Raw genomic sequence first — 12,999 nt, 5'->3', positions numbered from 1 at the left:
GTCTGATTGACAGCAATGACCAGACTGTCCATCATACCGGTCAGCTTGGATATATGTTCAGAGTCCAGATCGGAGTCAGAAGCAGAGTCCTGGTCCGAATCTGGAGCTGCTGCAGAAGAGACAGGAGACAGCGAGCGTGATGCTCTGGCGGCCCTAGCAGGGCTAGGGGAGCTTGAGGAAGACCCAGAGAGGGACCGCTTCCTAGACCTCCCTTGTGATCTGCCTTGCCGGGCTGGAGGCGCTGCGGGCTCAGACTCGCTCTGGGTCGCCGGAGGGACTCCAGAGGAGGAGGCGGACAGCCGGTCTATGGCCGATGCTAAGGACTGAGACATGTCAGTTAGCTTGTCCACGGACTGGGAGAGAGCTGAGGCCCACCCAGGCATGGGGGCCGAGTCCTCGTTACGGGCGGTGGGGGGCTCCGTAGTAGTCATGTTAGGGGTGCTACAGGCTACGCAGATGGGGGAGGACTGCCCTGAGGGAAACTTCTTTAGGCAAGAGGAGCAGGCGAAGTGAAGCACTATAGCCTGTGGTTGAGAGCGGGTCACTCTTGTGCTGGACATGGGACAGAGAGAGGAAATGAGGGAGAGAAGAGAGGCAGGAGGATGCCAGGTGGGTGAGGTACTGGGGAAGGAGCTGCCTCCCAGTGGCAGAGCTTACCCTGATTCTGTCGATCTGTGTTTGAGCTGTCTCTGTATGCAGGCGCTTCCTATCCAGCTATGCAGGCTGAGGGAGCAGAGGTGGGGGCTCCGAGGAGCTGCAGGGACGTGAGGCCGGTGGCTGCACGTGTAGCGTGTCTGCCGCAGAGGAGATGACAGGGCAGTGACTGCTGCTGAGAGCCCAGGCCGGAGGAGGAGCCGAAAAAAGAGCGCGAAAAAACGGCGCGCAGACTGCAGGTATCGGCCGGGAGAGAAAGAGAGGAGGCCCGTGGTTGGCTGGGAAAGGGCGCGCAGAGGCCTCCCCTGACTGGCTGATGGAGCGGGCGGGCCTGCTAGAAGTGAGGGCAGACGCGATAGGCCGGCCGGAGGGGGCGTGGCCTGACGAGAGAAGCCGGGGACTAGATTTTTTATGTGAGGCCGCAGGGGGAGCCGAGGACGGCGCCGAGGACGGGATCGGGGCTGTGTGGGGGAGCCGAGCGTACTGCCTGGAGAACGGGTAAGAACGAAGCCTGATATATAATGATTTAAAGAGACAGTTTTTTGTTTTTTTTTGGAACGGAGCCCCCCATGACCCGGGACAAGGGATGGGTACCTGTCCCGGTGGCTGATAGTCCTCTCTGCTTGATCCTGTCCTCCTTGGCTTGATCCCTGGGAAGGGCATAGGGAGACGGGGTTCTTCCAAGGATTTTTTCGTCTCCCCTCCCTGATCAGGCCGCTGTGGAGAGCGGGCGTGCAGGGGGAGGGGGGCAAGGACCATCCGCCTGTCCCTCTGTGCGGATGCCCCCCAAACAGTCTTGAGAGTGTTAGGGGGGTAGGGTCCTGCCAGACAGGCACGGAAGTCAACGGAAGTGGCGGACGGACCCCAATTCTGTGCGACCGGCCTCTAGGGGGGAGAGCAGGGTGAGCAATTACACCCTGTCGCCCGACGAGCTGTGTCTGAAAAGAAAAAGGGGAAAAGATTAAAAATACAAACCTGAGGGGCTGGAGCAGCCCCAAGTGTGTCCACCTCCTATGGACACTAAGCTTAAACTGAGGTACAATTGCCGGTTGGTGGGTGTATACTGCATAGGAGGAGTTTCCTTGTTTTTTGCTTAGTGTCGCCTCCTATTGGCAGCAGCATACAACCCATGGTCTCTGTGTCCCCCAATGAAGCGATAAAGAAAAACCCTTTGCCTTAGCGCCCTTGCTCCTTGTGGACGACATGCTGTTGTCTCCTAGGAGAGTGATCACTGAGGGTATATAGCCAAAAGTAAACAACCCGGCCAAACAGAGAAAATATATACGAATATATATATATATATATACACTCCGGCACCCTAGGGGGACCAGCACCGGGTGACCGGTGTGGCTTACCGACCGCCCAAAGCGGAGTGTGTGTCCACCAGATTCCCTGCCTTAGGTCTCCCAGAGCTGCAGAGCTCGTTCCTGAAAATCCTCCACCGGCAGAATGTGTGTAAAAATGGCTGCCGGAGCTCTCAGGGGAGGAGGGAGCCGTGGGCGGCGACTAGTAAAGTGCGGGAATCTGGGGCCCACAGTGATCAGTGAGGGGGGGGGGAGGAAACCTAAAGTCTGCTCCAGCCCTCACTGCCGACGTCAGGTCGACCGTCCCGCCCTTACCCCTGACTGGCAGGCCCGGGGGCGGGAGTTATGGTACTAGGCCGCAATGAAGCCGGGGACTAAAGTTAATACCGCGGCCGACAAACAGGCTCGGTCGGCGCGGAAGTCCCGGTCTTCACAAACCAGCAGCTGCTGCAGCGTCTGTGAAACAAGCGCTCCATGCACAGTCCCCATGGGGACACAGAGTACCTTTAGATGCAGGACCCTGTCCCTGAGGATACATAGACTCCTGTCCGTCAGATTCCCACAGGGGCTGCGGAGGGAGCCCGGTCCCAGTAAATGGATGACCGGTCAGGATCCCACTTCTCCCAGAGCCTCTAAGGGATGGTGAAGGAAAACGGCATGTGGCTCCAGCCTCTGTACCCGCAATGGGTACCTCAACCTTAACAGCACCGCCGACGTAGTGGGGTGAGAAGGGAGCATGCCGGGGGCCCTGTGGGGGCCCTCTTTTCTTCCAACCGATAAAATCAGCAGCTGCTGCTGACTAAAATGGGAAAGCATGAGTGGATGTGTGCCTCCTTCCACACAAAGCATAAAACTGAGGAGCCCGTGATCCACGGGAGGGTGTATAGGCAGAGGGGAGGGGTTACACTTTTTCAGTGTAATACTTTGTGTGGCCTCCGGAGGCAGAAGCTATACACCCAATTGTCTGGGTCTCCCAATGGAGCGACAAAGAAAAAGGGTTTTTTTGAGGACACCTTCCCTTTAAGATTGGCATCTCCGTATAAGCACAGGTCTACCAGTTTTGTATACAGAGCTTATATCAGCGCGGACAGGGTCGGCTCCAGGTCTATGCAGGCGACATCAAATAAATTACTTTGTTTCTTTGCTTTTTAGATTTTGTTACTTTTTGGCAAGTGGGAAAAATCTGAACTTTACCTGCAAAGCACCCAGAGGTATATGATGCACTTGTGAACCGCTCGCTCTCGAAAGGTGAAGGCTGGAGGTGGCGTCTGGCTGTACGTCTGGAAGAAATAAATCATAAGAGATAAAATATTCAGATTTTATCCACAGTTTCTGGCTCTCAGACACACATATTTAATAAGGGGTTACAGCAAAAGAGAGACCCTTTAAAAATTGGGTTTTCTGGTTTGGACAATTCTTTTTTGGTATAAAGAACGGCTAACAATAAGCTTATCGGAAGCTGTCCTATCAGTAATCTGACCGTAAAGTTTAATCCCCCTGCAGCGCCTCCACTGGAGAAAAAAAAAGTATAACACAGCGCTAACGGAAATCAGTTGTCTGTGTATAATGTGTGGACATGCTGAGTCCTCCAGTGCGTGAGATGTTTTGGGTTTTTTTTGCATCTGCAGTAGGTATTTGGGGAAAGTCCATAATGAAGAACTCCTCTGTTAAAGAACTTTACAGCCAAAGTGTAAGATGAAACCTGTTTGCATCAGGATTAGAGCTGGGAGGACTGGCAGATAACCGGGACCGGCGGTTCCTGTTCTCCCTTTTATAAATCCAGATTAGGTCCGGAATCCGGCCCCCATATAAGTATATGGGGAACAGAATCCGGACATTAAAAATAGTGGTAGAAGGGATAGGGGAATGGGAGTAAGCACACTACTTACCAAGGCTCCGGCCGGCTGTACGCTGCTCCCAGGCCTCGCATTCACTTCCTGGGCCGCTAATTACTGCTCATGCATATGCACTGCTTTCCCCGCCCACTGGCGCCTGTGATTGGTTGCAGTTAGACGCTCCCCCACCCTGAGCGGCAGCGTGTCAGCTGGCTGCAACCAATCACAGGTGCCAGGACGGCCGGTGGGCAGGGAAAGCAGTGTAAGTGAAGGAGCCCATACACTCTAGCATCCACTGTGAGCCTAGAATGTACAGGCTCATTCCAGGTATGACGTAATTTGTCATGTGATAGGAAGGCATGCTCAAAATACAGCTCACGTGGGCATGGAGTTGTTTATAATAGAAGCGAGGGTCTGGGAGTACGACCTCCAAATGATGCACGATTCGTTACTGGGCTTAGAAGAATTTGGTTCAAAAACAGCAACAAATACAACAGCCCTTTGTGCACAGCATATTCCATTTTTTATAGCTTTATTTATTTTCTTTCAATTTGTTTGCAAGCCATTTGTTTGGTTAAACTGGAGCAGGCGATTCCAGGTAAAGTGCAACAGCTTTTAGAGAACTTCCAACATGCCATCAGTTGTGATTAATGGGGATCCCGGGCTTAGGAATGAACGGAAAAAAGTGATCAGCGGACGCTGTGCCGCTTTTAGACTTGCTTAATTAATCCAATGAGACAAGAGTAAAGTGGTGCACAGACTCAAATATAAATAAGTAAATGTAGGAAGTGTGTACACCGGCTACCCCCGGTCCACGAGATTCAAGACCACCCAATAACAGCTGCATGCTTTGTCCAATAGGATGCCGCTAACAGCCGTACTGGGGGCTTTGTTGGCAGAAGTATAGTAGTTCTGAATGTTCTCTAGAAAGAAGGGGAAAGACAGAGGAGTAATACTATCAGACTGTACATGAGCTGCAGAAACAAAATGGCATTTTAAATAATTAGGACTAGTGATGAGCGGGCACTACCATGCTCAGGTGCTCAGTACTCGTAACTAGTGATGAGTGGGCACTACCATGCTCGGGTGCTCAGTACTCGTAACTAGTGATGAGCGGGCACTACCATGCTCAGGTGCTCAGTACTCGTAACTAATGATGAGTGAGCACTACCATGCTCAGGTGCTCTGTACTCGTAACTAGTGATGAGCGAGCACTACCATGCTTGGGTGCGCAGTACTCGTGACTAGTGATGAGCGAGCACTACCATGCTTGGGTGCGCTGTACTCGTAACTAGTGATGAGCGGGCACTACCATGCTCGGATGCTCAGTACTCGTAACTAGTGATGAGCGGGCACTACCATGCTCAGTACTCGTAACTAATGATGAGTAAGCACTACCATGCTCAGGTGCTCTGTACTCGTAACTAGTGATGAGCGAGCACTACCATGCTTGGGTGCGCAGTACTCGTGACTAGTGATGAGCGGGCACTACCATGCTCAGGTGCTCTGTACTCGTAACTACTGATGAGCGAGCACTACCATGCTTGGGTGCGCAGTACTCGTGACTAGTGATGAGCGAGCACTACCATGCTTGGGTGCGCTGTACTCGTGACTAGTGGTGAGCTGGCACTACCATGCTTGGGTGCGCTGTACTCGTAACTAGTGATGAGCGGGCACTACCATGCTCGGGTGCTCAGTACTCGTAACTAGTGATGAGCGGGCACTACCATGCTCGGGTGCTCAGTACTCGTAACTAGTGATGAGCGGGCACTACCATGCTCAGGTGCTCTGTACTCGTAACTAGTGATGAGCGAGCACTACCATGCTTGGGTGCGCAGTACTCGTGACTAGTGATGAGCGAGCACTACCATGCTTGGGTGCGCTGTACTCGTGACTAGTGATGAGCGAGCACTACCATGCTTGGGTGCGCTGTACTCGTAACTAGTGATGAGCGGGCACTACCATGCTCGGGTGCTCAGTACTCGTAACTAGTGATGAGCGGGCACTACCATGCTCGGGTGCTCAGTACTCGTAACTAATGATGAGTGAGCACTACCATGCTCAGGTGCTCTGTACTCGGAACTAGTGATGAGCGAGCACTACCATGCTTGGGTGCGCAGTACTCGTGACTAGTGATGAGCGAGCACTACCATGCTTGGGTGCGCAGTACTCGTGACTAGTGATGAGCGGGCACTACCATGCTCGGGTACTTGACTCGCACCCATCTGAGCACCCAAGTATAATAGAAGTTAATAGGGGACTCAAGCATTCTTCTGGAAGATTTCCTGGAAAAATGCTCGATTTCCCCATTGACTTCCATTATTCTCCGTTACGCGAGCCGTGCCCATCCAAGCATCCAATTAGTCATTCCGAGTACAGAACACGGTAGTGCTCACTCATCAATAATTATAAAAAAATACTATTTACATTTTTTATTTATATACATTAACAATAAAAAAAATATTTTTTTTTGGGGGGGGGGGGGGGTGATTAATGAATATGTTGTAAAATCTATGTAAGTGCAAGTATTACACTGCATACAATACTAATTAGATATCTTAGCTATGAAAAACCATGTAATAATGGCTGAATAATCATTTTTGTAAATTTACACTCAAACTGACCATCTAGTCTGATTGACAGCTCCTGGGTGTGCAGTTTCTCTGCTGTTTATTCCCTGTCTACCTAGTCTGATTCCCGGCTCCTCAGTGTTCAGCCTCCCTGCTGCTGCCGCTGCCTCAGGGTACAGTCCGCAGTACTCAGGCTGGCGGCTGACTGAGGAGTTCATTCCTCAAAAAATGTGCATCATATTATCAGCACTACATAGCCATTATCATTACTTTTCAAAGTAAGTACAACAGCCCCATCAGGTCTATGTAATAATATATGCAGCCTGTATTGTTAATCTAGTGACAGATTCACTTTATGACATTCTATCCCGAGTCCACAGACTCTTGCAGCGACGCTGTACACTGGTTAGTCACACTATGGCTTTCCACACTAGAGATGGATAATATACAAACAGGAGGGTCCCACCAGCCACATAGTGATATAAACAAGCCGAGGACAGTGGGGTCCTGTGTGCTCAGCAGGACCGGAGGCCATGTTAGTGTTAGTGTCACACACATAGGTAGCCACATAGCCCACCTCATTGCCTGCAAGCTGGAGCCTCTCCGCTTCCTGGTGCTTCATTTTCTAATAGGAGGGAAATAGGACCACAATTACCTTCCATTGGAACTGAGCGACGCTCTGCAGAACCGCAGAGCAACAGAAATACGAGGAAGGATAGGTGTAACGGACAACACTAACAGACAAGAGGCTTTTGATTAAATAGTTGAAAGCTTGGGAGTCCTGAATCTTGACCAGAGTGGCCGACAACACACAACACACAGTAATGGTGAAAAGAACAAGACTCACAGGCTCGAAACCGGGGCAGGGACGTGGCGGACGACCAGCAGGCTCTCGAAACCGGGGCAGGGATGTGGCAGACGACCGGCAGGCTCTCGAAACCGGGGCAGGGATGTGGCAGACGACCGGCAGGCTCTCAAAACCGGGGCAGGGATGTGGCAGACGACCGGCAGGCTCTCGAAACCGGGGCAGGGATGGGCAGACGACCGGCAGGCTCTCGAAACCGGGGCAGGGATGGGCAGACGACCGGCAGGCTCTCGAAACCGGGGCAGGGATGTGGCAGACGACCGGCAGGCTCTCAAAACCGGGGCAGGGATGTGGCAGACGACCGGCAGGCTCTCAAAACCGGGGCAGGGATGTGGCAGACGACCGGCAGGCTCTCGAAACCGGGGCAGGGATGTGGCAGACGACCGGCAGGCTCTCGAAACCGGGGCAGGGATGTGGCAGACAACCGGCAGGCTCTCGAAACCGGGGCAGGGATGTGGCAGACGACCGGCAGGCTCTCAAATATGGGGCAGGGATGTGGCAGACAACCAGCAGACCCTTGAAACTGGGCAGGGACGTGGAGGACGACCGGCAGACTTTCAAAACTGTCCAGGGGCAAAGTGGACGACTCACAGGCTCTCAAAACAGGCCAGGTATGTGACGAACGACCAGCAGACCCTCAAAACTGGGCAGTGACGTGGAGGACGACGTGCAGGTTCTCAAAACTGGGCAGGGATTTGGCAGATGACCCGCAGGCTCTCAAAATTGGGCAGGGATATGAGGGATGACTCGCAGGCTCTTGAACTTGGGCAGAAATATGGCGAACGACCCGCAAGCTCTAAAAACTAGACGGGTGTGGCTGATGAATCGCAGGCTCTCCAACTGGGTAGGGGTGTGGAGGACGACTTTCAGGCTCTCTCTTGGAGTGGGCAGGGGTGTGGAAGATGACCTTGCCTCAGTCTCAGCACCTCTTTTCCATAATATTCTGCAATTAGGAGATTGACTCCAAACTAATCAGAGGGGTTGACAAGTAATGACCTAACACTGCTCGTCAGTACACAGCCCATTCTCATCCAGATCTGCAGCCCAAATCACCCAGCACCCCCTGCCTCTTCAGTGTCTGTGAACAGTGAAGGGTCTTCTCATCAAACACCAGATTATGCTTCTGCAACATTTTATTCAATTAGGGCAAAAAAAGAGCGGTTCTCACCTCTATGGCGGCGTAGGCATCCCGGAACATGACGCGGCTGCTGATACTACAGTAGATACAACCCAGGGTCATAAAGAGGCAGAAGGAGAAGAAGTAGCGATGGTTGTAGTGCCCCACACAGTTATTAAGCCAGGCTACAACGGGAACACGTTAAAGAACAACATAGCCAACACATAATACCTTACATTTTGTTTTTTTAAAGGGATTATTCACCACCTGACACTAATGTCCCTGAGCGCTGCAGCCGATTAGTGACTGCCGCTTGGCTGCAGCGTTCATGTGACGTCGGTGTGGGAGAGCAGCATTGTGAAATAAATAGTTACATTTCTTCAAACAATATAGGGTTAAAAAAAAAAAAACAACACATTAATATAAAAAAAGTTATCTGCCTTTATGATATATCTTTGTTTCACTTCAATAGTGAAGTGGGAGTTGTGTCCAAACTTTTATTTCTGCCGAGGACAAATGGTTTATAGTAATATTTATTGCGTCAGCCCGGCGTCATGGAGTCTGCCCGTCCGATGACACACATGTATTTTTGAAAATATACCGTCTTTATTATTCATTTATTGAGCAATTATGTAACCGAAAAAGTCCTATAAAATGATGGGTTGCCGCCACATTAAATGGGAATCTCATAAAGACAACCTGGTGTGCACATACACACACTGTGATTGATGAACTACAACAGAACTGACTCAAAACTATCCACAAAGGATACGGCAATGGTGATCCATTTTCAAAATGCATCTGTGAAGAGAAGACAATGAATGATTAGAGATGAGCGATCCTGATCGGCAAAGATCGGAAAAATTAAAATTGGCTGGATCGGATCAGGATCGGACATCCGATCATTTACCGCAAAAGTCATTGATCTTGCCAAAAGTCGGTAAATGATCATAGGGCAAAAAACATCCTCTCCCTGCCCATCACAGCCATGTCAAGTATTGGCATGACGGTAATTGGCCAAAAAATAATAAAGCAATTGGCGTTCAGTCCCCCCCATAATGATACCAGCACAGAAAAGCGTACGGCTGGGGGCTGCAGCCTGTATCTGTGGCTTTATCTGTGCTGGTATCAATACGGGGGTGCGTATTAGATCTAACGCATGTTCACTGCTTTCCCCCTTCCACCGGCGTCTCTGATTGGCTGCCGTTGGACCACACACCCACCCTCCGAGACAGCGTCTGACTGGTTGGAATCACGCAAGCTATGTCCTTATACTAGTGAGAAAACAATTGGCATGCGGTCCCCCAGCACAGATAAAGCCAGGGCTACAGGCTGCAGCCCCCAGCCGTGTGCTTATCTGTGCTGGTATCGTGAGGGTAAGCTGTTTGTCCAGATGTAATAAGATGATCTGTGTGTGTAAATAATCAAAGTATAGATGTCGTTGCATACTTATCTGTATGTCTATATGACAATTGCATAGAAGCTTCATAATATGATTCTAAGATGTGTATTCCGCAGTGTGTTAAAGATAAGGTCGCCAAAAGGAACAATGAACAAAAGGTATTCATAACATACTGAGAGAATTTATCATCAGTTGGTTCACACCATGTGGGATGTGAGATGTTGACTCCTTGTTCTTGCTCCAAGGTCGAAGTCGAACATTGTATTGTATAGTCACAAGACTGTTTAATACACGATAGTATCAATATGGGGGAACCGTACGTCAATTGTTTTATTTATTAATTGAGGTGAAAGCAGTGAATATGTTTTAGATCTAATAGTCAGACCCAGAAGTAGCACTGCAACCGCAGGGACACTCCATAAGTTTTAACTCTTTATTTTCTGTCTTTTATAGCCCCGCTACACCATTTTACAACACATCAATTTTGCTACCCATTAAAATTAATGGGTTCAGCTAGGATTAACGGTCGGATCGACGATCCTAGCCGATCCGACCCTGGGCAGGTTCCCTCATCTCTATTAATGATTTACCTGCATCTATCCAACAACATATAAATGAGGTTATTGCATTTCCCAGCCTTGTAAGTAGAGTTTCTAGTGAATGATCCCATTGTGTGTTATTATAAAGGCGCCGTCATAAAACTATTTATAAGGAAGACACTTCCCTAAGATCTGAAAACTATTTATGGAGTAGGAATGTATAGAATGTGAATGAAGAGGAACGACCGTGTAATTATATAGAAGAAAGAGTTTATATGTCATGTATTGCGAATTCAGAGTCATTCCCATTATTCCATAGGATAGGAAAAGACTTGCTGATCACTAGGACCCCCAGCATTGCAAAGAGCGGAGCTCTGCAGCCCTGTCTTGAATGATGTGAAAATGTGCATGCTCGACCTCCGCTCCATCTATTGTCTATGGGACTGCTGGAGAAAGCCAAATAAATCGCTGACCGGGATTGCTAACCCCCAGAAATCTGCTAGTTATCCCATATCCTACGCAAAGGAGATAACGTGCTATTTTTTGGAATGTCCTTGTGCAGCTCTATCCCCAATGTAGGGAAATCTAATAGGTACCTTGACAGTTTTGAAAGAACAGACTTCTGCTGCCAATATTTTAATAAAGACTGAATAAAGGGGTGCGCCAACCATAGGCATCTATGACGTAACTTTCTTGCACTGGCAGAGGGTTCTGGGACCCTATAAGGACCATAAAAGAGGCCACCTCCAAACAGACATTATCAAGTAGTATATATAAATGCATATGGATGGAATACCCTCGTATAAAAAGGACCTGGTCACTTTCATCCCAATAAGAGAATAGAGGAGTGCACGGGTCTGGTGTAATCTATACTAAGCACTGCCCCTCTCCTGCGGTCAAAGGAAACTCTTCTGGCAGCTTAGTCCAGCCACTGAGACTAGAAATCCAATTTTGAATGTCAGAATTAAAAAATGGTGACCTATAGATTTAAAGAAAAGGATGACCACGTAATGTGTGACCAAGAGTGTTAAATTTAGACTTCGTTATTGAAGTCTCTGCCCAAAGGTGGGGGCTTTTTCTCTGACCAAAGGTGGGGGCTTTTGTATGACTACGGTGACTTCCAAAATACCCCCAAAAAACAGCAACATACTTGTTACAAATGCTACAGTGATGCGTCCGAGCAGGTTTTGGAGCGATGCATTTCCGGCAGACTGACACCGATGGGATGTTCTTCTGCACCTAATGGACACAAAAAGCAGAAATTAAAATGAAAGTTCTTTAAAATGAAGAAAATACATGGCGTCTATGAAACTGTTTATATTCCATAACAAGAACAGGATGCATAAATCAAATGTGACAAACCAGCAAGATTTACAATTGTACCAATTGGGCGGCACAGTGGCTCAGTGGTTAGCACTGCAGTGTTGCAGCGCTGGGGTCCTGGGGTCGAATCCCACCAAGTACAATATCTGCAACACGTTTGTATGTTGTCCCCGTGTTTGCGTAGGTTTCCTCCGGGTTCTCCGGTTTCCTCCCACACTCCAAAGACATACAGATAGGGAATTTAGATTGTCCCCATTGGAGCTCACAGAGTTCCTGATGTATGTAAAGTGCTGCGGAATATGTTAGCGCTATATAAAAATAAAGCTTTTATTTATCAAGCGTATAAGTTATTTTGCTCCCTAATAAAATTGAGCAAACTGATTTGCAGCAACCTGGTCCAGCGGCTACTGGATGGGATCCCTGTGGATCTCCACCTCTTACCTGCCATCATCCCCAGTGCCTTCGGTGATTTGTAAGCATGGCACAACGTCGTCATTGTGACTGGATGCACGCAAGGCATCGCGCCAGGTCTATTAAACCAGAGGAGGTTCTGTGCATGCTGGCAGGTAAGAAAATGGTCTTGTGCATTGATATAGTCATCTGGAATCCCTAGGAGTGGACCCCCCAAAATTTTCAAAGACTTATTTGAATGCAGCACGTGCACCTTTCATTCTTTATAGGACCAATGGAAAATACAATTCTGGCAGAGAATGAATGGAGCGGAGGTGCACATGCTTCACCACTGCTCCATTCAAAGGAGACTGTCGATAGAGGAGGGTCCCCGTAGTCAGACCCCTAGGGATCAATAGGTTATCCCTTATCTTATTGATAAGGAATATACATATATTTGATACAAACCCATTAACCCCTTCACGACCATGGACGGATATATCCGTCATGGAGCGTGTCCCGTTAAGCCCCGCCCCCTGCCGCGGGCAGACGGCGTGGATCGGCACACATATCAGCTGTTTTCAACAGCTGACATGTGTGCCTACATGTTACGAGTGGAATCGCATTCCACCCGTAACATTAACCCCTTACATCTCGCTGCCAAAGTCTGGCAGGGAGATGTATATACGCGCGGTGAAGATTTTCACTTATCGCCACCCCCACTGGAAGTCACGTGAGTGATCACGTGACTTTCAGTGGTTGCCATCGTAGCACAGGGTCATGTGATGACGCCTGCAGCTATGACGTTTCACTTTCGCTTTCCATCGGCCCGGAGCAGAGGAAAACAGGAAGTGACTGTATCTGCTGTGTAGCTGTGATCAACAGATAGATAAGAGCGATCAGATTGCCCTAGGGGGACTAGTAAAAGTAAAAAAAAGTTTTAAAAAATAAAAAAAAACAAAAAACCCCTAAAAGTTAAAATCACCCTCCTTTCCCCCCA

General features: G+C 49.2%; 1 protein-coding gene across 2 annotated transcripts in view; it reads right to left on the bottom strand.

Moving 5' to 3' along the window:
* Nucleotides 1-12,999, bottom strand: part of ZDHHC16 (zDHHC palmitoyltransferase 16) — a 35,611-nt gene that overhangs the window by 11,717 nt on the left and 10,895 nt on the right. Inside the window, exons 4-8 of one of the 2 annotated variants that reach the window (XM_075348387.1) lie at nt 11,437-11,525; nt 9,118-9,146; nt 8,397-8,530; nt 6,941-6,988; nt 3,153-3,238 (exon numbers count right to left, since the gene is read on the bottom strand). In XM_075348387.1, the coding sequence (XP_075204502.1) occupies nt 3,153-3,238; nt 6,941-6,988; nt 8,397-8,530; nt 9,118-9,146; nt 11,437-11,525 (386 nt within the window). The remainder of the gene's footprint in view (nt 1-3,152; nt 3,239-6,940; nt 6,989-8,396; nt 8,531-9,117; nt 9,147-11,436; nt 11,526-12,999) is intronic. The other variant, XM_075348388.1, reaches the window with a different exon arrangement.

This window comes from Anomaloglossus baeobatrachus, chromosome 5 (assembly GCF_048569485.1).
Source record: "Anomaloglossus baeobatrachus isolate aAnoBae1 chromosome 5, aAnoBae1.hap1, whole genome shotgun sequence".
In the NCBI taxonomy this organism is placed as follows: Eukaryota; Metazoa; Chordata; class Amphibia; order Anura; family Aromobatidae; genus Anomaloglossus; species Anomaloglossus baeobatrachus.
The sequence above is the reverse complement of the archived record's forward strand: the minus strand, read 5'-3'. Positions and strand labels throughout refer to the sequence as shown.